This window comes from Carcharhinus amblyrhynchos, chromosome 25 (genome assembly GCF_965287045.1).
Source record: "Carcharhinus amblyrhynchos chromosome 25, sCarAmb.v2.hapA, whole genome shotgun sequence".
In the NCBI taxonomy this organism is placed as follows: Eukaryota; Metazoa; Chordata; class Chondrichthyes; order Carcharhiniformes; family Carcharhinidae; genus Carcharhinus; species Carcharhinus amblyrhynchos.
In genome coordinates, this window is record NC_137348.1 from 1188361 (window position 1) to 1215415 (window position 27055).

At 45.7% G+C, this 27055-nt stretch overlaps 1 protein-coding gene across 2 annotated transcripts in view; it reads left to right on the top strand.

The window, feature by feature from the left end:
• The window catches only part of wdr5 (WD repeat domain 5), a 57590-nt gene extending 36290 nt beyond the window's left edge, over positions 1–21300 (top strand). For both annotated transcript variants that reach the window (XM_080211887.1, XM_080211888.1), the window contains exons 7-14: positions 302–385; positions 2638–2693; positions 3948–3994; positions 4720–4795; positions 8802–8835; positions 14031–14105; positions 14834–14921; positions 19456–21300. In XM_080211887.1, coding sequence (XP_080068013.1) covers positions 302–385; positions 2638–2693; positions 3948–3994; positions 4720–4795; positions 8802–8835; positions 14031–14105; positions 14834–14921; positions 19456–19556 — 561 coding nt within the window. In that variant the 3' untranslated portion in view covers positions 19557–21300. The remainder of the gene's footprint in view (positions 1–301; positions 386–2637; positions 2694–3947; positions 3995–4719; positions 4796–8801; positions 8836–14030; positions 14106–14833; positions 14922–19455) is intronic.
• The last annotated feature ends 5755 nt before the right edge of the window (positions 21301–27055 follow it).

A 27055-nucleotide genomic window follows, 5' to 3' on the forward strand; every position in this document is an offset into this window, starting at 1 on the left:
TCTGTGCAGGAAAGCTGCTGGAATAAAACTATTGTTAGGTGAATGTACATGTGCAAACAGCGTTCTTTTCTTTCTGTTAAAACCTTCAGCTTTACATCTTCTCTCACTTTATTTTTTTATCACATTTTTCTGATTCTGACCACACACTGAAGCTTCAGAGTTGGTCTGATCGAGTTACTGATGGAACCCTATCATCGCTCATTCCAGGAATCATTGACAATCCATGTAGCTGAACTGTAGCCTCCCGTTTCTCCACTTGAAACCTTGGTTAATTTTGAATTTAACATTTTTGTGTCCACAGTTTGATGAGAGTGTTAGGATCTGGGATGTGAAGACTGGGAAATGCCTAAAGACGCTGCCAGCGCATTCTGATCCAGTATCTGCTGTAAGTGCTGGGGTTTGCTAATTTGTTTGCCTCACTGAGGAAGCAGAGGCGGGGGAATGTTGGATTTGCGTTTTACACTTTTCACTATTCCTGATGCTTTGTCTTTCAAGCAGTACTTCAAACCAGAGACAATAGCAGTGCAGGAGAGGGTGATAGAAACAGAAACGAGAAGCAGAGTGAGGCCATTTGGCTCTTCGGGTCTGCTCTGCCGTTCACGTTGATCATGGCCAATTATCAAATTCAGTATCCTGATTTCACCCCCCTTCCTCCCGGATCCCTTTAGTCGCAAGAACTATATCTAATTCCTTCTTGAAATCAGACAACATTTTGGCCTCAACTGCATTCTGTGGTAATGAATTCCACACATTCACCATCCTCTGAGTAAAGAAATTTCTCCTCGCCTCAGTTCTAAAAGATTTATCCCTTATATGCAAACTGTGACCCTTAGTTCTGGACTCCCCTACCGTCAGGAATGTTCTTAGTGAATTTATCGTGTCTAACCCTGTTAGAATTTTATAAGTTTCTACAAGATCCCTTCTGTTCTAAACTCCAGTGAATATAATCCTTTTCATGCTCCATTTCTGTAACTATTACTATCTTCGCCTTTACTGCACTTTGTACATCTTTATCCAGTCTTGTCCCTGTCACCCTCCCCCTCCTTCTCCCAGGTCTTCCAGCCTTTCCTGGTCTCATCTGTGACCTCTTGGCGCCTCCGTTGAAGTTTAACAGTCACGTATCTCAACTCAAACTGTATTCTGTCATCCCTGCTGTTATCCTGGAGAATACGCACTGTCTCTGTGGCTTTAATGAAGATGTGGAGATGCCAGTGTTGGACTGGGGTAAACACAGTAAGAAGTCTGACAACACCAGGTTAAAGTCCAACCGATTTATTTGATAGTAAACTCGCAAGCTGTCAGGGTTTGCCTCTTCGTCAGATGAATGGGGAGTTCTGGCCTCAGACAGAGCGTATAAAGCACAGATAGTTTACAGATTACTGATCAGAATGAGAGTCTTTACACCTAACCTGCTATTCCAGTTTTAAAGAGGCCGACAATGTGTGTGGAAGGAACATTAAGCCCAGGTTAAAGAGATGTGTATTGTCTTCAGACAGTACAGTAAGTGAGGTTTGGCAAACCCAGGCAAGTCACGGGGGTTACAGATAGTGTGACATGAACCCACGATCCTGGTTGAGGCCGGCCTCATGGGTGCGGAACTTGGCTATCAGTCTCTGTTCAGCGACTCTGCGCTGTCGTGTGTCGTGAAGGCCACCTTGGAGAATGCTTACCCGAAGGTCAGAGGCCAAATGCCCGTGACCACTGAAGTGTTCGCCAACAGGAAGGGAACAATCTTCCCTGGTGATTGTCGAGCGATGTTCATTCATCCGTTGTCGTAGCGTCTGCATGGTCTCCCCAATGTACCATTGCTTCGGGACATCCTTTTCCTGCAGACACTACGACAAAGGATGAATGAACATCGCTCGACAATCACAGGCAAGACTGTTCCCTTCCTGTTGGTGAACACTTCAGCGGTCACGGGCATTCAGCCTCTGACCTTTGGGTAAGCATTCTCCAAGGTGTCCTTCACAACACACGACAGCTCAGAGTCGCTGAGCAGAGACTGATAGCCAAGTTCTGCACACGTGAGGACGGCCTCAACAGGGATCTTGGGTTCATGTCGCACTACCTGTAATCCCCGTGACTTGCCTGGGTTTGCAAAACCTCACTACTGTCTGGAGACAATACACATCTCTTTAACCTGGGCTTAATGCTCCTTCCACTCACATTGTCGGCCTCTTTAAGACTTGAAAAGCAGATCAGGTGTGAAGATTTGCATTCTAATCAGTAATCTGTAAACTGTCTGTGCTTTATATGCTCTGTCTGAGGCCAGAACTCCATCCATCTGACGAAGGGACAAACCCCGAAAGCTTGTGAGTTTACTATCAAATAAATCGGTTGGACTTAAATCTGGTGTTGTCAGACTTCTTACTGACTTTAATGAAGGGGCATTCAGACTGCCTGTGGTCTGCATCAGTGGGTGAACCAATGCACAAAATTATATTTGACCCCGGAGCCTGTGCCCTGATTTGTACTGCAGTTGAGATTATTTTGTGGCTGGAACAACCATCTGCTTTTGAGCTCCTTGTGCATGGGGTTGTTGAATCAGTATCACTGTGAAATACTGCCACCTTGTGGGAATTTGTGCTACTGCCATGACTCTTCATTTGATTGGACGTGTGTTGCATTCATCCTCAGGTACACTTCAACAGGGACGGATCTCTCATTGTCTCCAGTAGTTATGATGGGCTATGGTAAGTATTACTCTGATTGCAATCAGTACTTTGAATTGTGCTGCATGTTTATTTGCTAAAGTGCATAAAGTGGCTGGAATCTGGGCGACAATGTCACTGATTGCAGATGTCCCAAATTGTAGTTTTGAAACGTAGTCACTGTTGTAATTGGCTCTGAAACCATAGGTTTAAATGGAATTGTCTCTATCACCAGCAGTAGGTGTTCAGAGATATGTTGCTGTGATTCTGTGCCATCCATTAACCTTTTACCCTGGCTGCTGCAGGTTTGGCCGCAGAATTGAAGCTTCTGATTGGAGCTGGTGTTGTACAGAGGAGACTTACAAGGATGTTGCCTGGATTGGGAGGCATGCCTTATGAAGATAGGTTGAGGGAGCTGGGTCTCTTCTCCCTGGAGAGATGAAGGATGAGAGGTGACCTGATAGAGGTTTATAAAATGTTGAGAGGTATAGATAGGGTGGATTCTCAGAGGTATTTCCCAGGGCTGAAATGGTCGCTACGAGAGGACACAGGTTTAAGGTGCTGGGGAGCAGGTACAGAGATGTTACGGGTAAGTTTTTCACTCAGAGGGTGGTGGGTGAGTGGAATCGGCTGCCGTCAGTGGTGGTAGAGGCGAACTCGCTGGGGTCTTTTAAGAGACTTCTGGATGAGTACATGGGATTTAATGGGATTGGGAGTTACAGATAGGCCTGGTAGGTAGGGATATGATCTGCGCAACTTGTGGGCCGAAGGGCCTGTTTGTGCTGTAGTGTTCTGTGTTCTATGTAGAACAGCCAACTTCGTAAATTAAAGCATCTTGTACTTCAGCAGGAGACTGTTCAGCTTTAGCCGAAGAGTTATCCCAATATTTCCAGCTGTGCAAATTTCTCCTCAGTTATTTATCAGTTCTATTTTGAAAATTCTGTAGGATCTGCTTTCACTGCCCTTCGGAGCAGCGCATTCTAGATCAGTCGCGGTGCTTTTAAAAAAAAAGGCCTCGCCGCCCTTGGATTTTTCACCGGTTATCTTAAATCTGTAACCTCTAACTACCGGCTCTCCTTCCAGGGGGTACAGCTACACCTGATTGACTTGATTAATATCCCTCAGTATTTTGAATGTTTCTATTTAATCTCCCTTATCCTGTTGCTGTCTGCTTTGTCAAACCCCAGTTTGAGCCTTGTTGAATGGGTGAAAGCACAATGTTGGTCAGCGTCTGAAGGAGGAAAGCAGTTTTGGATACCGATCCTTTTTAAACAACTTCTTTTTATGTTCTTGCAGCCGTATTTGGGACACTGCGTCAGGCCAATGCCTTAAAACACTGATCGGTAAGTCATCCTGAGGTTCTGGATGGGAGGCATGCAGCAGTGGAGGAACAGAGCAAGCCTAGCCCTGCACACTGACCACTGAGGTGTTGACCCTGTTCATTGTAACCAGCCACACCATGGTTAACAAAAAGCAAAATATAAATTGCTGTTATAGCCTCTGAGCTGCTGTCTCCCTCTCCCTGGTATCTACTCTCACCTTCTCCTTTGTAGCCCTCTCTTAAGAATGGCCAGTCAGTGAGACTAATGTGGATTGGTAAGCTGTTCATCTGGGATCGTGTAGCTTTGCTTGATCCTGTTCAAATATTTTCGAGCAGGGATCAGGAGCAGGAACCCTGGCTGATTTCCCCACACACTCTATTGCGGGGATCTCTGGACAGTATTCAGGGACAGGAATTCTGGCTGATTTCCCCTCTCTCTAATGTGGGTCACTAAACAGTGATCAGGAGCAGGAACTCAGGCTGATTTCCCCTCTCCCTAACCCAGGGGTGACTAGACAGTGGTCAGGAGCAGGAACCCTATTCTGGCTGGCAGGAATGTCTCGAATCTTTCGGGTCTGCAAGGCCCATTAACCAACGATCCAGGGACAAGTTAATTGATCTGCATGCGTTCTGCTGATATTGCAGTCGTCTGCTATCTGGGGCTGGTTCTAGTCCAGTCTGCTCACTCTAGCATTGGGGTCAGTGAGTAATCTCAGCTTCACATTAACACTGCCTTTCTCTCCACAGATGATGATAATCCTCCTGTGTCCTTTGTGAAATTCTCCCCAAACGGGAAATACATCCTGGCAGCAACACTTGACAAGTAAGGAACTGGTCCCGACTGCTTTGTTCACCGAATGTAGCCCAGTCCTGTACTGATGTAATGGTGTTCCTGATTAAAGCACGTGGAAACATTCTTCCTGGACTCGGAATCTCTGCCAGGGGCTTCTACTTCTCCATCCCACAACCTCCTTGTTAAGGGAGCAGAAATCTCATTCTGTGCAGCAGGAGACCAGAGTGGTTGTCCCACCTGACCTCATCACCCAATACTGTTCCACCTAACCTTGCTGTTGTGCCAAAACCCCCCCACCCACAGTTCTGGCACAGCCTGCCCTTGCCTGTCACTCTGACACTGCACCCTGACCCTGCCTGTGATTAATCCCAGTAGCTGGGTAACACTGAGCCTGATAAAACATTGCTATTGCTGCAGCTTCTGCTTGGACATGTTGAAATGGGGTCCAGGGCGAGCTGCACTCTTGCTGTTGGGAGCCCCAGTGTCCAGGGCGGTGCATTAGATTTAGATTTTCAAATCTCTGTGTTGGAGGTGATCCTTTCGCTGATATCAGACTTGTCGTTATGAGGAATAGTTAGTGAGCTGGGCTGGTAAAGAACATTACAGCGCAGTACAGCCCCTTCGGCCCTCGATGGTTTCACAGGTCGGTGCAACAATCTAAAACCCATCTAACCTTCACTATTCCAATATCGTCCATATGTTTATCCAATGACTATTTAAACACTCTTAATGTTGGCAAACCCGCTACTGTTACAGGCATGGCATTTCACACCCTTATTACTCTTTGAGTAAAGAACCTACCTCTGACATCTGTCCAATATCTATCACCCTTCAATTTAAAGCTATGTCCCCTCGTGCTAGCCATCTCCATCCAAGGGAAAAGGTTCACACTGTCCACCCTATCTAATCCTCTGATCGTCTTATATGCCTCTATTAACCGTCTTCTCTCTAATGAAACCAGCCTCAAGTCCCTCAGCCTTTCCTCATAAGACCTTCCCTCCATACCAGGCAACATCCTGGTAAATCTCCTTTGCATCCTTTCCAATGCCTCCACATCCTTCCTATAATGCAGTGACCAGAACTGTACGCAATACTCCAAGTGCGGCCGCACCAGAGCTTTGTACAGCTGCAACAAGACCTCATGGCTCCGAAACTCAATCCCTCTACCAATAAAAGCTAACACACTACGCCTTCTTAACAACCCTATCAACCTGGGTGCCAACCTTTAGGGATCTACGCACATGGGCACCGAGATCTCGCTGCTCATCCACACTACCAAGTAACTTACCATTAGCCCATTACACTGTATTTCTGTTACTCCTTGCAAAGTGAATCACTTCACACTTTTCTGCATTAAACTCCATTTGCCACCTCTCAGCCCAGCTCTGCAGCTTATCTATGTCCCTCTGTAACCTGCAATATCCTTCCTCACTGTCCACAACTCCACCAACTTTAATGTCATCCGCAAATTTACTAACCCATCCTTCTGCGTCCTTATCCAGGTCATTTATAAAAATGACAAACAGCAGTGGCCCCAAAACGGATCCTTGCAGTACATCACTAGTAACTCAACTCCAGGATGAACATTTCCCATCAACCACCACCCTCTGTCTTCTTACAGCTAGCCAACTTCTGATCCAAACCGCTAAATCACCCTCAATCCCACGTCTCCATATCTTCTGCAATAGCTTACCATGGGGAACCTTATCAAACGCTTTATTGAAATCCACGTACACCACGTGAACTGTTTTACCCTCATCCACCTCTTTGGTCACCTTCTCAAAGAACTCAGTAAGGTTTGTGAGGCACAACCTACCCTTCACAAAACCGTGCTGACTATCCCTAATCAAATTATTCCTTTCTAGATGATTATAAATCCTATCTCTTATAATCGTTTCCAAAACTTTGCCCACAACAGAAGTAAGGCTCACTGGTCTGTAATTCCCAGGGTTGTCTCTACTCCCCTTCTTGAACAAGGGGACAACATTTGCTATCCTCCAGTCTTCTGGCACTATTTCTGTAGACAATGACGACCTAAAGATCAAAGCCAAAGGTTCTGCAATCTCCTCCCTAGCCTCCCAGAGAATCCTAGGATATATCCCAACCGGCCCAGGGGACTTATCTATTTTCATATTTTCCAGAATTGCTAACGCCACTTCCTTATGAACCTCAATCCCATCTAGTCTAATAGCCTGTATCTCAGTATTCTCCTTGACAATATTGTCTTTTTCCTGTTTGAATACTGACGAAAAATATTCATTTAGTGCCTCTCCTACCTCCGGACTCCATGCACAACTTCCTACTACTGGCCCTAATCTTACCCTAGTCATTCTTTTATTCCTGACATACCTATAGAAAATTTTAGGGTTTTCTTTGATCCTACCTGCCAAAGACTTCTCATGTCCCCACCTGGCTCTTAGCTCTCTCTTTAGGTCCTTCCTGGCTAACTTGTAACTCTCAAGCACCCTAACTGAGCCTTCACGTCTCATCTTGACGTAAGTCACATCCTTCCTCTTCACAAGTGATTCAACTTCTTTAGTAAACCACGGTTCCCTCGCTCGACCACTTCCTGCCTGCCTGACAGGTACACGCTTATCAAGGACACGCAATAGATGTTCCTTGAACAAGCTCCACATTTCAACTGTGCCCATCCCCTGCCGTTTCCTTCCACATTCTATGCATCCTAAATCTCGCCTAATCGCATCATAATTTCCTTTCCCCCAGCTGTAACTCTTGCCCTGCGGTATATACCTATCCCTTTCCATTGCTAATGTACATGTAACCGAATTGTGGCCACTATCACCAAAGTGTTCATGTACCTCCAAATCTAACACCTGGCCTGGTTCATTACCCAGTACCAAATCCAATGTGGTCTTGTCTCTTGTTAGCCTATCTACGTACTGTGTCAGGAAACCCTCCTGCACACATTGAACAAAAACTGACCCATCTAACGTACTTGAACTATAGTTTTTCCAGTCAATATTTGTAAAGTTAAAATCCCCCATAACAATTACCCTGTTACTTTCGCTCCTATCCAGAATTACCTTTGCAATCCTTTCCTGTACATCTCTGGAACTTTTTGGAGGCCTATAGAAAACTCCCAGCAGGGTGACCTCCTCTCCTGTTTCTAATCTCAGCCCATACTACCTCAGTAGATGAGTCCTCAAATGTCCTTTTTGCCACTGTATTACTGTCTCTGACTAACAATGCCACATCTCCCCCTCTTTTACCACCTTCCCTGATCTTAGTGAAACATCTAAACCTCGGAACCTGCAATAACCATTCCTGTCCCTGCTCTATCCATGTCTCCAAAATGGTCTCCATCAATGTCCCAGGAACAAAGCTCTGCTGCAAGTTCACCCACCTTATTCCGGATACTCCTGGTGTTGAAATAGACACATCTCAAACCACCTTCCCGCCTGCCGCTACATTCCCACAACCTTGAAACCTTATTCATGACCTCCTGTACACAGGAGCGACAATTCAGGTTCCCATCCCTCTGCTGAATTACCCCCCCCCCCCCCCCGGGTCTCGATATTGGTACCCCTCTGGTTCAGGTGTTTGTCAAGGTCTCACCTATCCCAGAATGGCCCCCAATTATCCAGGAATCTGAATCCCTCCCTTCTGCACCATTCCTGTAGCCACGTGTTCAACTGCTCTCTCTCTCTCTCTCTCTCTCTCTCTCTCTCTCCCCCTATCTCTCTCCCTATTCCTCTCCTTGCTGGCACGTCGCACAGGTAACAAACCAGAGATAATAACTCTGTCCATTCTAGCTCAAAGCTTCCACCTTAACTCCCTGAATTTCTGTCTTACATCCCCACCCCTTTTCCTACCTATGTCTTTGGTGCCAAAGTAGACCATGACTTGGGGTTGGGCCTCCTCCTCCTAAGGATCCTGAAAATATGATCCGAGATAAGGGGGAGTGAGCTTCTCTGGACCAGGGAAGGAACAGCTGTTATTTGTGACTGGTATCCTGATCCCATTTGAGAAATTGTTAAATTTCTTTTACCAACTTAAGTAATTCTCTCTTTTCCAGCACTCTGAAACTTTGGGACTACAGTAAAGGAAAGGTACGTGATACAAGACCAATGGATTGTATTTCCAATCTTTTTGTTTCTGCAGTTGAATCATTGGGGTACGGGTTCCACACACACTGACTCTCACTGGGGTACGGGTTCCACACACACTGACTCTCACTGGGGTACGGGTTCCACACACACTGACTCTCACTGGGGTACGGGTCCCACACACACTGACTCTCACTGGGGTACGGGTCCCACACACACTGACTCTCACTGGGGTACGGCTCCCACACACACTGACTCTCACTGGGGTACGGCTCCCACACACACTGACTCTCACTGGGGTACGGCTCCCACACACACTGACTCTCACTGGGGTACGGCTCCCACACACACTGACTCTCACTGGGGTACGGCTCCCACACACACTGACTCTCACTGGGGTACGGGTCCCACACACACTGATTCTGTCTGGGGTACGGGTCCCACACACACTGATTCTGTCTGGGGTACGGGTCCCACACACACTGACTCTCACTGGGGTACGGGTCCCACACACACTGATTCTGTCTGGGGTACAGGTCCCACACACACACACAGACTGTATAGTATGTGACTTAGTTAGTGTTTCATAGAATTCCTACAATGCAGAGGAGACCATCTGGCACATTGAGTCTGCACCAACTCTCTAAAAGAAAATCCCACCCAGGCCCTCTCCCCACACCCCTGCACATTTACCATGGCTACTCCATCTAACCTACACTTCACTGTGACACTGCGGGACAATTTAGCATGGCCTGTCCACTTAATCTGCATATCTTTGGAGTGAGAGGGAATAAAAACTGAGTGTAAAAGTTTCTATAGATATGTAAAGAGGAAAAGATGGACAAAAATGAATGTAGGTCCCTTACAGTCAGGAACGGGCGAATTCATAACAGTAGACAAAGAAATGGCCGAGGAATTAAATTTGCACTTCGCTTCAGTCTTGACAAAGGAAGGTGTAAGTAATGAGCCAGAAGTGCTGAGAGAAACATGTTTAAATGAGGAGCTGAAGGAAATCAGCATTAGTAGAGAAATGGTTTGGAGGAAATTGAAGGTGGATAAATCTCCAGGCCCTGATAATCTTCATCCAGAGTACCGAAGGAAGTGGCCCTGGAAATAAGAACGTAACATAAGAAATAGGAGCAGGAGTAGGCCATTTGGCCCCTCCAGCCTGCCCTGCCATTCAATAAGATCATGGCTGATCTGAAAGTGGTACAGTAACGCTTACCCGCCTGCTCCCCATAACCCTTAAGTCCCTTATCGATCAGAAATCTCTCTACCTGTGTGTTAAACACATTTAACGAGGTAGCCTGCACTACTTCAATGGGCAAAGAATTCCAAAGATTCACTACCCTCTAGGACAAGTTCCTCCTCAACTCTGTTCTAAATTGACTCCCCCTCATTTTGAGGCTGTGCCCTCTAGTTCTTGTTTCCTTTCTAAGTGGAAATAATCTGTCTCTACTCTATCTAGCCCCTTCATTATCTTATATGTCTCTATAAGATCCCCCCTCAGCCTTCTAAACTCCAACGAGTACAGGCCCAATCTATTCAATCTCTCCTCCTAATCTAACCCCCCTCATAGAAGCATAGAACCCTACAGTGCAGAAAGAGGGCCTTCGGCCCATCGAATCTGCACCGACCACAATCCCACCTGGGCCCTACCCTCAAATCCCTACATATTTTACCCACTAATCCATCTAACCTAAGCACCTTGGGACTCTAAGGGGCAATTTTAGCATGATCAATCAACCTAACCCGCACATCTTTGGACTCATCTCCGGTATCAACCTGGTGAACCTTCTCTGCTGGTGAACCTTCTCTGCACTCCCTCCAAGGCCAATGTATCCTTTTGCAAATAAGGGGACCAAAATTGCACACAGTACTCTAGTTGTGGCCTCACCAGTGCCCTGTACAGTTGCAGCAAGCCCTCCCTACTTTTATATTCTATCCCCCTCGCGATAAAGGCCAACATTCCATTTGCCTTCTTGATCACCTGCTGCACCTGCAGACTGGGTTTTTGCGATTCATGCGCAAGGACCCCCAGGTCCCTCTGCACAGTAGTATGTTGTAATTTTTCATCATTTAAATAATAGTCCATTTTACTATTATTCTTTCCAAAGCGGATAACCTCACACTTGCCAACATTATACTCCATCTGCCAGATCCTCGCCCACTCACTTAGCCTATCCAAATCTCTCTGCCGTCTTTCCTCATCCTCCACGCAATTCGTTTTTCCACTCATCTTTGTGTCATCAGCAAACTTTGTTACCCTACACTCGGTCCCCTCCTCCAGATTGTCAATGTATATGGTAAACAGTTGAGGCCCCAGCACCGATTCCTGCGGCACGCCACTAGTCACCAACTGCCAACCGGAAAAGCACCCATTTATTCCAAGTCTCTGCTTCCTGTTAGATAGCCAATCCTCAATCCACGCTAACACCTTACCCCCAACTCCGTGTATCTTAATCTTTTGCAGCAAGCTTTTGTGAGGTGCCTTATCGAATGCCTTCTGGAAATCTAAAAACACCATATCCACCGGTTCCCCTCTGTCAACCACACTCTTTACATCTTCATAAAAATCCAGTACATTCGTCAAACACGACTTCCCCTTCATGAATCCATGCTGCGTCTGCTTGATCGAACCACTCTTTTCCAGGTGTCCTGCTATTTCTTCTTTAATGATGGATTCTAGCATTTTCCCAACTATGGACGTTAAGCTAACCGGCCTGTAGTTACCTGCCTTTTGTCTACCTCCTTTTTTAAACAGTGGCATCACATTAGCTGTTTTCCAATCAGCTGGCACCTCCCCAGAGTCCAGTGAATTTTGATAAATTATAACTAACGCATCTGCTATTACTTCTGCCATTTCTTTTAGTACCCTGGGATGCATTCCATCCGGACCAGGGGACTTGTCTACTTTTAGTCCTATTAGCCTACCCAGCACTACCTCTTTAGTAATAGACTAAAGACTAAATAGACCCATTGGTGGTTATTTTCCAAAGTTCTTTGGACTCTGGACTGGTTGCTACAGATTGGAGGACAGTTAACGTAAACCTGCTATTCAAACGGAGGTAGAGAGAAAACAGGGAACTATAGACCAGTGAGCCTAACGTCGGTACTAGGGAAGCTGCTAGAGTCCATTATCAAGGATTTTATAACTGGGCATTTGGAAGGCAGTGGGATAATCAGACACAGTCAACCCGGATTTACAAAAGGGAAATCATGCTTGACGAGTCTACTGGAATTTTTTGAGGATGTAACGAATAGAGTTGACCGAGGAGAACCAGTCGATGTGGTTTATTTAGATTTTCAGAAGGCTTTTGACAAGGTCTCATATAACAGACTACTATGTAAAGTTAAAGCACATGGGATTACAGGAAATGTTTTGAGATGGATCGAAAGCTGGTTAGCAGATAGGAAGCAAAGAGTTGGCATAAATGGGTCTTTTTCTGATTGGCAGTCAGTGACTAGTGGGTTCTGCAGGGATCTGTGCTGGCTCCCCAACTGTTCCCATTATATTTTAATGATTTGGAAAAGAGAAATGAATGTTTTATCTCCACATTTGCATCTGATACAAAGTTGGGTGAGAGGGTGAGCTGTGAGGAGGATACAGAGATGCTTCAGTGTGATTTGGACAGGCTGAGTGTGTGGGTACCTGCATGGCAGATGCAATGTAATGTAGATAAATGTGAGATTATCCACTTTGGTGGCAATAATAGGAAGACAGATTACTTGGGTGGGTGTAAATTGAGAAAGTTGGTTAATTAATGAGATTTTGGCATCCTCCTGAATCAGTTGCTGAAAGTAAGCGTGCAGGTACAGCAGGCAGTAAAGAAGGCAAATGGTATGTTGGCCTCATAACGAGAGGATTTAAGTATAGGGATGTTTTGCTGTAGTTGATTGGGGTGTTGGTTGTATAGGCTGGAGTACTGTGTGCAATTTTGGTATCCTTATCTGAGGAAGGATGTCCTTGCTATAGAGGGAGCTAAGGTTTACCAGGCTGATTCCTGGGATGGCAGGTCTGTCATATGAGGAGAGACTAATTAGGATTCTGCTCATTTGAGTTGAGATGAGTGAGAGGGATCTCATAGATACTTAGAAAATTCTAACAGAGTTCATCAGGGTAGATTCAGGAAGAATGTTCTCAATGGTGAGGGAGTCCAGAACTAGGTGTCATAGTTTGAGGATAAGGGGTAAACCTTTTAGAACTGAAGTGAGGAGAAGTTCCTTCACCCAGAGGGTGGTGAATGTAGTTGAGGCCAAAACATTGCCTGATTTCAAGAAGAAATTGGATATCGCTTCTGGGGCTAAAAGGATCAAGGGATATGGGGGGAAGGTGGGGGATCAGGATATTGAATTTGATGATCAGCCATGATCAAAATGAATGGCGGAATAGGCGCGAAGGGCCAAATGGCCGCCTCCTTCTAGTTTTTATGTTTCTAAGCCAGAGCAGCTGGAAGAAACCCATGTAGACATGGGGAGAACGTGCAAATTTCACACACACTCACCCAAGGGTGGAATGAACTCAGGGTCCCTGGCACTTAGGCAGATTCCCCCTTCTGCCCACGATGAGTCCATTTATAAACCAGACCACTGCCCAGTTGTTTGATCAGTGCCATCATCTTCGGCTGGCTGTAGAACTTGTAACGTGTGACCTCAGGCTCAGAGCCTGAGACTAGGATTGATGATGGGAGCTGGGAGTTTGTTTTTAGCACGGTGAGTTTATGATTTGGAAGGTGCTGCCTGAATGGGAAGTGGAAGTTGATTTAATAACTTTCAAAAGGGAATTGGTGAAATACTTGGAAAGAAGAAATTAGCAGGGCTGTGGGGAGAGGGCTGGCGTGAGCAAGAAGGGACAGATGATTGTTTGAACAATCCACGCCTTCCTGTACCTGCTGGTCTCTGGACCCTCGAGCAACCAGGACCTTCACTGCAGTCCCAGAGCCAAACAAGCATGTGAGTGCCTGCAAGCACCTTCTTGTGGGATACCCTCTGAGTTCAGGTGCCCTCTATCACAGATGCACAGAAACACCAGGGTCAGACTTTGAGACTTGATATTTTAGTTGTATCATCTTCGTGGTGGGAGAGAGTAGTTATTCATCTGCCTGTGTCACCCAGTGCTTCAGCTGATGTTGTTTGCTGGTGGTGTGCATCACTGTCTGGCTGTGAAGAGTTACTGACACTTACTGCATATGTTTCAGTGTTTAAAGACCTACACAGGGCACAAGAATGAGAAGTATTGCATATTCGCCAACTTCTCTGTTACTGGTGGCAAGGTAAGTCCAACAGTTTGTCTTTCATTCTGTGACTGGAGTCACCCAGTTTTTATTACAGGAGTGCAGCTAGGTTCCCCTTTTGTAGAATCTATGTAGATTTAACCACAGTTAACAGTGCACATTTCAGGTCACCAAATTCCAGAATAGATATACAGGCACTAGGGAAAGATTTGCAAAGATAGTAAGTTCTAAATCTCAGGAAAGCCAGGCGCTCTTCTCTGCTGAGGAGTGAGGACTTGAAGGGAGACTTTGTAGAAGCCTTTAAAATTCTGAAGATGTTTGATCAGATAGACATAGAGAAAATGTTTTTTTTTTGTTTACTTTACTCCAATCCAATCAAGTCAAATTAAAGCCAATTCAGAGTACCAACAAGTTGGAACATTCCCGATCCAAGCTGACAAGACAGGACTCTCATCTCCTGTCTTGGGCTTGATCCACGTGATCCTAGCTGAAAATATTTCTACTTGTGGACTACAGGACTGTAATCAAATATCAGATCGTCACTGAACCAGCTGGGAATTCGGAAGAAACTCCTTTTATCCAGAGTGGAGAGAATGTGAAATTCCCTCCTACAGGGAGTGATTGAGGGGAATAGCAGGGATACCTTTATGGGGAAGCTGGATAAGTATATGTATAAGGGAGGAAGAAAGAAAAGGAAATATTGATAGGCTGTGAATTGTGTTAAATATTGTGCTTTTTTGATGAATAACTGATTTTTCTTTTTGAAGTGGATTGTATCAGGCTCTGAGGATAACTTTGTATACATCTGGAACCTGCAGACGAAGGAGATAGTGCAGAAATTACAGGGACATACAGGTGAGTAGTCCACTCCCTTGTCTGTGAACAGTAATCTTATGATTGGACACATTAGGACATAGAATTACAGCATTTTGTATCTGTTCTGGCTAAATTGTACCGTCCAGTCTATTCTTACCTTCCATCTGTCTATAGTCCTGTAGGTTACAGCACCTCAAGTGCATTTCTAAGTGTCTTTTTAAAGTTTCTACCTTTACCTCGCTTTCAGACAAAGAGTTCCAAATCTCCACCACCCTCTGGGTGAGAAAAAGCACTCAACTCTCCTCTAATTCTTCCACCAACCATTTAAATCTATGCCCTCTGCTTATTAATCTCTAATAATGGAAATAGTTCATTTCTAGTCATTCTATCTTGGCTCCTTGTAATTTTCTAACCCTCAATTAAATCTCCCCTGAACCTATAGTGCTCCAAAGAAAACAATCCCAACCTATCCAAAACTGCTATGAACTGAAATTTTCCATTCCTGCGCCATTGTCAGAAACCTCCTGTCTATCATCTCTAGAGTGGTCAAATCCTTTCTAATGCACAAACCAGAACTTGACTCAGTACTCTAGTTGTGGCCCAACTAGTGTTGTGTATAATTCTAATAGAACCTCTGTGTTCTTCCACTCAGGCCTCAGTGAATAAAGTGTTCCCTATGACTTCTTAACCATCTTACCTACGTGTCCTATTACCCTCAGCGATATGGGGACATGCACTCCAGAGTCCCACTGTTCCGTTACACTCTGAAATCCTGCCATGTTTTATGTGTTCCATTGGTTTGCCCACCTTTCCCGAATTCATCATCTCATACTTCAATTCCATTGGCCATTTTGCTTCCCACTTGACTAGTCTGTTTGTATTTTCCTGTTGTCTCCAGTTTCCTCCCTCACTATCAACTGAATGACCAGTTTTGTATCATCTCTGCAAACTTAGAATCATAGAATCCCTACAGTACAGAAGGAGGCCATTCGGGCCATTGAGTCTGTACCAACCACAATTCCACCCAGGGCATATTTCCATAACCCCACATATTTACCCTGCTAAACTCTCTGCCCCTGACACTATGGGCAATTTAGCATGGCCAATCCACCTAACCCACACACCTTTGGAGTGTGGGAGGAAACCAGGGGAAACCCATGCAAACATGGGGAGAATGTGCAGACTCCCCACAGGCGATGACCCAAGGCTGAAATTGAACCTTTGGTCCCAGGTGCTGTGAGACAGTAGTACTTATCCACATCCCTATATTTAAGTCTAATTCATTGATATATACCACAAGCACTGAAGGATCAGTACTGAGTCCTGTGGAATTCCACTGGAAACTGCCATCCAATCTCAAAAATTGCCACTAGCCATAACCCTTCTGCCACTGAGTCAATTTGGATCCAACTTCCCTTGGGTCCCATGAGCTTTTATTTTTCTGACCAGTCTGAAATGTGGGATCTCGTGTCCATACAGCGTACATCAAACACTGTTCTCAAAAATGATACAAACACTCCCCACTTTCACTGAAGTATTTGTCGTGTGGAGTGAGGCTTGACCTTCTACTTTCTGTCTCGGTTGACTCTTAGCAACATGAGCAAATAAAATTAAAACCCTCAACGCTTTACAAAACAAGGAACATGGGAACAGGAGTATTGCCCTCAGGCCTGTTTCTCCATTCAGTGAGACATTGGCTGATGTCTCATAACGCCATTTATCCACCTTGATTCCTTAACATTTACTCCCCATGCCCAACTAAAACCTTTCAATCTGTTTTTAAATTTTCAATTAACCCCCAGCCTCAGCAGCATTTTAATGGAATCATACATTGCGAAGAATCTCTTTGGCCCATCGATTCGCGAGAAACACTTGAACTCCCACCTAATCCCGTCTACCAGCACTTAGCCCATAGCCTTTGCGGAAAGAGTTCCAGATTTCCACTGTCCTTTGTATGAAGAGCTGCTTCCTAATGCCCTGACTCCATCTGGTACAAAGGAAGATGGTTGTGGTTGTTGGAGGTCAATTATCTCTACTCCAGGATATCAGTGCAGGAGATTCTCAGGTATCATAGAATCCTACAGTGCAGAAAGAGGCCATTCGGCTCATCAAGTCTGCACTAACCACAGTCCTACCCAGGCCCTATCCCCATATCCCTACATATTTACCCACTAATCCCTGTAACCTACGCATCCTGGGATGCAAGGGGCAATTTTTAGAATAGCCAACAACCTAGCCCGCACATCTTTGGACTGTGGGGGGAAACCCATGCAGACACAGGGAGAATGTGCAAACTCCACGCAGACAATGACCCGAGCTGGGATTCGAACCCAGATCCCTGGAGCTGTGGAGCAGCAGTGCTAACCACTGTGCTACCGTGCTGCCTGCTAGTAATATAACATGAATGTAAGAATTAGGAGTCCCTTGAGCCTGCTCCACCATTCAGTAGGATAATGGCTGATCTCCCCTCAGCTTCATCGCTACCTTCCTGCCCACTCCCTATGACCCTTCATCACTCTACTAAAAACCTATCCATTTTTGTTCTTAAATGGGTGCATGGGTGTCCTTGTTCATGAATCACAAAATTGGTTTGCGGGTGCAGCAGGTAATTATGAAGGCAAATGGAACTTTGTCCTTCATTGTTAGAAGATGGAATTTAAAAACAGTGAGGTTATGTTGCAGCTGTATAAGGTGCTGGTGAGGCCACATCTGAAGTACTGTGTACAGTTTTGGTCTCCTTACTTGAGAAAGGATATACTGGCACTGGAGGGGGTGCAGAGGAGATTCACTGGGTTGATTCCAGAATTGAGATGGTTGGTTTATGAGGAAAGAGTGAGGAGACTGGGACTATAATCATTGGAATTCAGAAGAATGAGGGGAGATCTTATAGAAACATATAAGATTATGAAGGGAATAGATAAGGTAGAAACAGGGAAGTTGTTTCCACTGGCGGGTGAAACTAGAACTAGGGGGCATAGCCTCAAAACAAGGGGAAGCAGATTTAGGACTGAGTTGAGGAGGAACTTCTTCACACAAAGGGTTGTGAATCTGGAATTCCCTGCCCAGTGAAGCAGTTGAGGCTCCCTCATTGAATTTTTTTAAGGCAAGAATAGATAAATTTTTGAACAGTGAAGGAGTTAGGGGTTATGGTGAGCGGGTGGGTAAGTGAAGCTGAGTCCATGAAAAGATCAGCCATGATCTTATTGAATGGTGGAGCAGGCTCGAGGGATCAGGTGGCCTATTCCTGCTCCTCGTTCTTAATGTTATAATTTGTTTAGTGTTCCAGCTTCCACTGTGAACTGGGGCAGTGAATGCCACAGATTCACAACCCTTTGAGTGAAGTAATTACTCCTCATTTGTATTTTAGATCTGCCTCCCCTTAGCCTGAAACTGTGGCCTCTAGCTGTACAATACTCAGCAAGGGGAAACATTCTGTCTGCATCAAACTTATCAATCCCCTTTAGCATCTTGTTAACCTCCATTAGATCAATTGCTTTTCTAAACTCCAGCGAGTAAAGGCCTAAACTGCTCAATTTCAATTTGTAAGGCAAGTCCTTCATCCCTGGAATCAATCGAGTGTCCTCGGCCTAACCATCTTCAACTGTTTCATCAATGACCTTCCATCAAACAAAAGGTCATAAGTGGGGATGTTGGCTGATGAATGCAAGGTGTGCAGTACCAATCGCGACTCCTATCATTCTCTACAACTTCTCACAAGCAAAATATTGTGAATTCTGGAAATCCGTGCAGTGAAACAGTTAACTTTTCATCAGAACTTTTACAAGTTTTTTTTGCTCTGTGTGCTGTTATTAGCAGGCTTGTATGTACAACCTTCTACTCCTTCGTTCAAGTCATTGATGCAAATGTTAAATGTCTGAAAGCCCCAGTACAAATTTCTCAGGAATATAACTCGTTACATCACGACGCAGGAAAGAAATCAGATGTTTGAGAAGAGGAAGAGAATCTTGTGGTCGCGATGTACAAAGTATGGGCGATATAATGAGGAAATGGAAATTAACAAGAGCTAAAAAAGACTGGAGTTTATTTGAAAACTTTGCTGCTGATGTCTGTAACTTCTGCACACCCTGAGGGTATCATTGGGTGCCACATATGAAATAACGGTGCTGTGGAGGCCTGAGTTTTGAACATTATCTCCCGTTAATTAACTTAGGCTGAGAACTCTCGTTTTCTTCAATTGCATCTGTGTGCTTTTAGTTGGAACTAGTTTTAGTTTAGCTTAATTCCTCTGGACTGAGCTGAGTTACCCACAACTGAAAGTGTTAGTGTAGGTGGAGATTCAGCTCTGTGAAAAAGTACTTTCTGGTATTAGCCCCGAATGATCCAGCTCTGATTATGTAGCTATTCCCTGTGTTCTGGACAGTGTCATCCTCAGTGTCAGATAAAGCCACTGGTGTCATGAAACCATGGCCCAAATCAAACTGGCTGCCTTGTGGTGACTGAGTGGAAGTTTAGTGATGAATTCAGAGTTTCCAACATGTCTCGACTCATTTCAGGGGTTGTGACATTTATCAGAGAGGTTTGTCTCATTAAGTCTCTGCTGGTTCCATTCCAGATGTTGTGATCTCCACAGCCTGTCACCCAACAGAGAACATCATCGCATCGGCAGCGTTGGAGAATGACAAGACAATCAAATTGTGGAGGAGTGACTGTTAGAGAGCAGTGTCTCCACTTTGAGAAAGACATCCTGTCCCAACCTGTCCAACATGGGGACAGGCCCCTTGAACTCCTGTCTGAGACTGTGCAGACTCTGCTGAACTGGTGACGGGATTACAGACTGAGTGGAAGCATCGGAACAAATCCCATTTTTACTGTGGATTCAAAACACTTAGCAAATTATTGTACGCTTAAATACATACACACGTGCACACACACTCGTGCATGCACACACACCTTACTGAAGTTTTTAAGTGACCAAATCACTTATGGTTTTTTCCCCCAACTCGATTCCTGTGAAAACTCATTTTTTAAAAGCAGTTTTAGTTGTTGATAAAATGTTTTTGTAACCTTGATGTTGATGGTTGGCTGTCAGTTTAAATTAGCCAGGTAACCATCTTTGTCTTTTAAATTCCTTTTTTGTGTGTCTCTTTGTCTCCAGATCCACTCTAGCCCCCGTCCTTATTCCCCAGTGCTGTTCCAGCTGTGGCCCTAGGTAACTGCCTGACTGTACTAACTGGTCACTGATTCCTGTCACCTTGGATAGTCCTGCCATCAGGTTCTGGTTTGCTGAGCCCCTGCCCAGCCTCTGAGTGTGTCATGCAGGAAGATTCCCTAGTGAACGTACCCTCAATGCTGTTATGTCCAGATCTGTTCCAGCATTACCCACAGCACACCGACTATCCTGCGTGTTCCCTGGACATGAGCTCATTAAGGAATCAGTGTCACAGGCTGGTATCAATTGTGATTGTCCTAATTCGAACCATCAAATAAAACTGGACCGGTGTTGGATATCTCCCTACCCATTTTCACAGTGTTGGTAGACAGTCCATTGGCAGTGAATAATCATCCTGCACCTGGATTGGAACAGCTCCCACTGTCACCAGATCTACCAGTGTGTCACAGGAGATGATTAATCTTTGTAACTCTGGGCTCTTGTCATCACTACTGGTTTTGTGGAGGGGTCCTGTTGTCACTGGGAATCAGCCTGTGGTTCTGATCATTCAGTCCCAATTTCAAACTATGAGAAGAACTGATCTTCATAGCAACCTCAAACCTGCAAATCCACCATTCTGAGACTACACGGCAATGGGGAGCTGTTCGATCAGGGTAGGAGTAGCTCTTGTGTGGGACTCGGGGAACACACAAGGCCCTGTTTGCTCCTGGCTCTGTTGGCTGAGTGTAGGTGAGTGATAGCTGTGACCAGTCTCAGTCACTGAGCTGAGGATGGGGAAAATTGAACTGGCCAAGGTTTCTGCTCTTGAGCAGAACCTTCCATGCCTGGACAATGGAGTCCAGCTTTGAAATGAGCTGATGTCACAGACCAGCCATGGAACAAGGGACTTCCTGATTGTCCAGTTTGAGTAACTGCATGAGCTACAGAGGCAATTGATGGCAAACTCTGTGGAGTTTGTTTGCAGGAAGGTATCGGGCGATTAAAAGATTTGACTGGTGCTGAAATGTGGCTTTGCCCCAACACTTTCCCTGTGAGCTCCAGTGCTGACAGCTTTTCCTGGGCAACGCTTTGTACCGGGTTTTGGTTGTGTACAGCCAATATCCTTTAATATTTGTCTGAGTTGCTGATGGTACTGTGTAATACAAAGACACTGAGGGAATAACTTCCCCTTGCCTGTGAATAATAGTTGTGACGATCTCTGCTGGGGTCAAGACTTCCAGCTATCTGAGGTTTAGGTGTAATTTTCCCCTTGATTTCCCATTAATACAAGAGGTTTGAACATAAAAACCTGTGTGTTTGTTTATTGTTGGAGAGGAAAGCGATACGTCATCGAGAAATAAATCTCACTGTGAGCAATTTTAATACACAGGATGTGATTGGACAGCGCAACTCAACATCAGCTTACTCTCATAGTGTAACATTGAGATTCAAGACTAGTGGATGCAAGTCTGTCACTAACACATGCGCATTCCATCAACACTGACTCTCAGTGGGGTATGGCTCCCACGAACGCTGACTCTCACTGGGGTACGGGTCCCACACACGCTGACTCTCACTGGGGTATGGCTCCCACACACGCTGACTGTCAATGGGGTACGGCTCCCACACACTGACTCACTGGGGTACAGGTCCCACACATACTGACACTCACTCTTATTGTGTATTTGGGGGAAGCAATTACAGTTTAATGTTGAGGTTAACAATGCAATAAATTGTGCCAGCTCATGCTGTGAATAGTTGTGCCATTGGGGGTGTGGGGAGAGGGAATCTCTGGGCAGATGGTCTCAGTTACAGTTGGAGTTGTTACTTTGTGGAGGAAGCGGCCACATCTTTCCTGGACTTTCCTCAAGTTGGGGTGTTGCCCACTACCAACACTGCTGACTGACAGCAAATGATAGACTCCCATTGATGCTGGACCTTCCAATAAAACTGGTACCTGTTCTGAAGTTTTATGATGTTCACTGGAACTTGCTCCACACCAGACCACAGATCCTCAGTGACATTTCCTGGTTAGCTGCAGACATCAACAAATTGATGGGTCACCTGAGTGCTGAAATCCCGGGTTTTGATCCTCTCTGGAAAACTCTCTGACACTTCTACCTTTTGTGACCTATCTGTATCATTGTGGTAACTGTCCACGTGGGCATCAAAGAGAACCATTAATTACATCCTCTCACACAGCAAGATGAAATTGTCAGTCCCTGGAATGGAACCGGAGCTGATTCCACTCCCCAATCCCAATTCAGATGAAAGACTGCCAGGACAACTTAGTTTCAGGCCCATTGGAGCTTTAAAAAGAGCATGGTTATAATATAAATCTCGAGGTGAGAGTGACAGCCTGTGACATCAAGGCAGCATTTGACCAGGTGTGACATCAAGGAGCCCAGTGAAACTGGAGTCAGTGGGATTTGGGGCAAACTTCCTGCTGGTTGGAGTCATAGCTGGCATGAAAGATGGTTGTGGTGGTTAGTGCTCAGTCATCTCAGCTCCAGGATATCACTGTAGGAGTTCCTCAGGACAGTGTCCTAGACCCAACCATCTTCAGCTGCTTCATCAATGACCTTCCTTCCATCATAAGATCAGAAGTGGGGATGTTCGCTGACGGTTGCACAATGTTCAGCACCATTCGCGACGACTCAGATACTGAAGCAGTCCATATTCAAATGCAGTAAGACCTGGACAATATCCAAGACTAATAAATGGCAAGTAACATTCTTAGTCGACAAGACAATGACCACCTCCAACGAGAGATCTTTCATGATTCAATAATATTAACATCATCAATCCAGGCAACCAAAATCAACTGGACCAGTCACGTAACTACCATGGTTAAAGGAACTCTTTCAGTAAGAAGTCCCACAACACCAGGTTCAAGTCCAACAAGTTTATTTGATAGTAAACCCACAAGCTTTCAGAACGCTGTTCCTTTGTCAGGTGAGTGAAAAGTTCCACTCACCTGATGAACAAACAGCATTCCAAAATGAGAGAAATAAATTGATTAGGGATAGTCAACACGGTTTTGTAAAGGGTAGGTCGTGCCTCACAAACCTTATCGAGCTTTTTGAAAAGGTGACCAAAGAAGTGGATGAGGGTAAGGCAGTTGATGTGATGTATATGGATTTTAACAAAGCGTTTGATAAGGTTCCCCATGGTAAGCTATTGCAGAAAATGTAGATGCATGGGATCGAGAGTGATTTCGCAGTTTGGATCAGGAATTGGCTAGCTGATAGAAGACAGAGGGTGGTGGTTGATGGGAAATATTCAACCTGGAGTTCGGTTACAAGTGGTGTACCTCAAAGATCTGTTTTGGGGGCCACTGCTGTTTGTCATTTTTATAAATGACCTAGATGAGGGTGTAGAAGGATGGGTTAGTAAATTTGCTGACGACACCAAAGTTGGAGGAGTTGTAGACAGTGAGGATGGATGTTACAGTTTGCAGAGGGACATAGATAAGCTGCAGAGCTGGGCCGAGAGGTGGCAATGGAGTTTAATGCGGAAAAGTGTGAGGTGATTCACTTTGGTAAGAGTAACAGGAATACAGAATATAGGGCTAATGGAAGGACTCTTGGTAGTGTCAACGAGCAGAGAGATCTAGGTGTACATGTGCATAGCTGCCTGAAAGTTGGCACCCAGGTTGTTAAGAAGGCGTACGGTGTGTTAGCTTTTCTTGATAGAGGGATTGAATTTCAGAGCCATGAGGTCATGTTGCAACTGTACAAAACTCTGGTGCGGCCACACTTGGAGTATTGCGTACAGTTCTGGTCGCCACATTATAAGAAAGATGTGGAAGCATTGGAAAGGGTGCAAAGGAGGTTTACCGGGATGTTGCCTGGTATGGTGGGAAGGTCTTATGAGGAAAAGCTGAGGGACTTGAGGTTATTTTCGTTAGAAAGAAGAAGGTTAAGAGATGACCTAATTGAGGCATACAAGATGATCAGAGGGTTAGATAGGGTGGATAGTGACAGCCTTTTTCCTCGGATGGTGATGGCTAACACGAGGGGACATAGCTTTAAATTAAGGGGTGGTAATTATAGGATGGATGTCAGAGATAGGTTCTTTACTCAGAGGGTAGTAAGGGCGTGGAATGCCCTGCCTTCAGCAGTTGTGGACTCGCCAACTTTAAGGGCGTTCAAATGGTCAGTGGATAGGCATATGGATAACATTGGAATAGTTTAGGTTAGAGGGTCATTAGATTGGTTCCACTGGTCGGCACAACATCGAGGGCTGAAGGGCCTGTACTGCGCTGTAATGTTCTATGTTCTAAAAGCTTGTGGGTTTACTGTCAAATAAACCTGTTGGACTCTAACCTGGTGTTGAGAGACTTCTTACTGTGTTTACCCCAGTCCGATGCCGGCATCTCCACGTCATAAAGGAGCTTATCACAGACTTCAATTTCTGTGATGAGTAACTCAGGATCATAGAGATATACAGAGTGGAAACAGGCCCTTTGGCCTTATCTCCCGACTCCACAAAGTCTGTCCACCATCAACAAGGCGCAAGTCAGGAGTGTGATGGAACACTCTCCACTGGTCTGGATGAAGCAGCTCCAATGACACTTAAGCAGTTCAACACCATCCAGCCTGCATGATCTGAACCCCCATTGCTATTGGCCTACACTGTGCTCTTTAATTCATTCCCCAGGATATGTGTGTTGCTGGCAGACCAGCGTCTATTTCCCATCTCTAATTGCCCCTTGAGAAGGTGGTGGTGAGCTGCCTCTTGAATGCGCTGGTTCCATCTGGTGTAGGTACATGTGCAGTGCTGTTAGGGAGGGAATGCTAGGATTTTAATCCAGTGATATGAAAGAATGGTGATAGATTTCCAAGTCAGGATGGTTGTGTGGCATGGAGGGGATCTTACAGTTGGTGGTGTTTTTATATATTTGCTGCCCTTGTGCTTTAGGCAGTAAGGGTCATGGGTTCTCTTTGTCTTGGGAAGGTTTCAGCTGTCTCTATGGAGGGGGAATGGGATGGATAGGATAGAGGTGGAGAGACTCTTCCCGCTCAGAAAGGATAGTAGGACTAAGGGGCACAGCCTCAAGATAAAGGGGGGGCGGTTTAGAACGGAGTTGAGGAGGAACTTCTTCACTCAAAGGGTGGTGAATCTCTGGAATTCTCTGCCCGTTGAAGTGGTGGAGGCTGCCTCGCTAAATATTTTTAAGACGCGGGTTGATGGGTTTTTGATAAGAGAGGGGATTAAGGGTTATGGGGAGAGGGCGGGAATGTGGAACTGAGCCAAGACAGATCAGCCATGATCTTATTGAATGGTGGGGCAGGCTCGAAGGGCTAGTTGGCCTACTCCTGCTCCTATTTCTTATGTTCTTATGTTCTCCCAACTATCTGTCTCTGGGGAGGTCTCTCCCAGGTGTCTGTGTCTGGGGGGTAGGGTCTCTCCCAGGTGTCTGTGACTGGGGGGTAGGGTCTCTCCCAGGTGCCTGTGTCTGGGGGTAGAACATAAGAACATAAGAAATAGGAGCAGGAGTAGGCCATCTAGCCCTTCAAGCCTGCCCCGCCATTCAATAAGATCATGGCTGATCTGTCGTGGCTCAGTTCCACTTTCCTGCCCTCTCCCCATAACCCTTAATCCCCTCTCTTATCAAAAACCCATCAACCCGCGTCTTAAAAATATTTAGCGAGGCAGCCTCCACCACTTCAACGGGCAGAGAATTCCAGAGATTCACCACCCTTTGAGTGAAGAAGTTCCTCCTCAACTCCGTTCTAAACCGCCCCCCCTTTATCTTGAGGCTGTGCCCCCTAGTCCTACTGTCTTTTTTGAGCGGGAAGAGTCTCTCCACCTCTATCCTATCCATCCCATTCATCATCTTATACGTCTCAATGAGATCTCCCCTCATTCTTCTAAACTCTAACGAGTACAAGCCTAGTTTATTCAGCCTCTCCTCATAGCTCAACCCCCTCAACTCCGGTATCAGCCTAGTAAACCTCCTCTGCACTCCCTCCAAGGCCAAAATATCTTTGCGCAGGTACGGCGCCCAAAACTGCACACAGTACTCCAGCTGCGGCCTCACCAATGCCCTATACAGCTGCAGCAAGACCTCCCTACTTTTATATTCAATCCCCCTCGCTATGAAGGCCAGCATCCCATTCGCCTTCCTGACCACCTGCTGCACCTGCAAGCTGGGTTTTTGCGACTCGTGCACAAGGACCCCGAGGTCCCTCTGCACCGTCGCCTGCTGCAGTTTTTCCCCACGTAAGTAATAATCCTTCCTACCATTCTTCCTACCAAAGTGGACCACCTCACACTTGCCAACATTAAATTCCATTTGCCATTTCCTGGCCCATTCGCCCAGCCTATCTAGATCCTTCTGCAGACTCTCCACACCCTCCGCACAATTTGCCGTTCCCCCAATCTTGGTGTCATCAGCAAATTTCGACACCCTACACTCGGTTCCCTCCTCCAGATCATCTATATAAATGGTAAAAAGCTGAGGCCCCAGCACCGACCCCTGGGGCACTCCACTAGTCACCACCCGCCAATCCGAATAGCACCTGTTGACCCCCACTCTCTGCCTCCTATTTGACAACCAATCCTCTATCCACGCTAACACCCTACCCCCAACTCCATGTCCCTCGACCTTCTTCAATAACCTCTTGTGAGGTACCTTGTCAAACGCCTTCTGAAAATCCAGAAAGACCACATCCACCGGCTCTCCTCTATCCACTGCCCTAGACACATCCTCATAGAACTCCAGTAAATTTGTCAGACACGACTTCCCTTTAATGAAACCGTGCTGCGTCTGCCCTATCAAGCAATTCCCTTCAAGATGCCTCGCAATTTCCTCCTTAATGACGGATTCTAACATTTTACCTACCACAGACGTTAAACTAACCGGCCTATAATTCCCCGCCTTTTGCCTGGCACCCTTCTTAAACAACGGCGTAACATTAGCTGTTTTCCAATCATCCGGCACTTCCCCGGAATCCAGCGACGTCTGGAAAATAACCACCAAGGCATCCACTATCACCTCCGCCATTTCTTTCAGAACCCTCGGATGCATTCCATCCGGTCCTGGGGACTTGTCCAC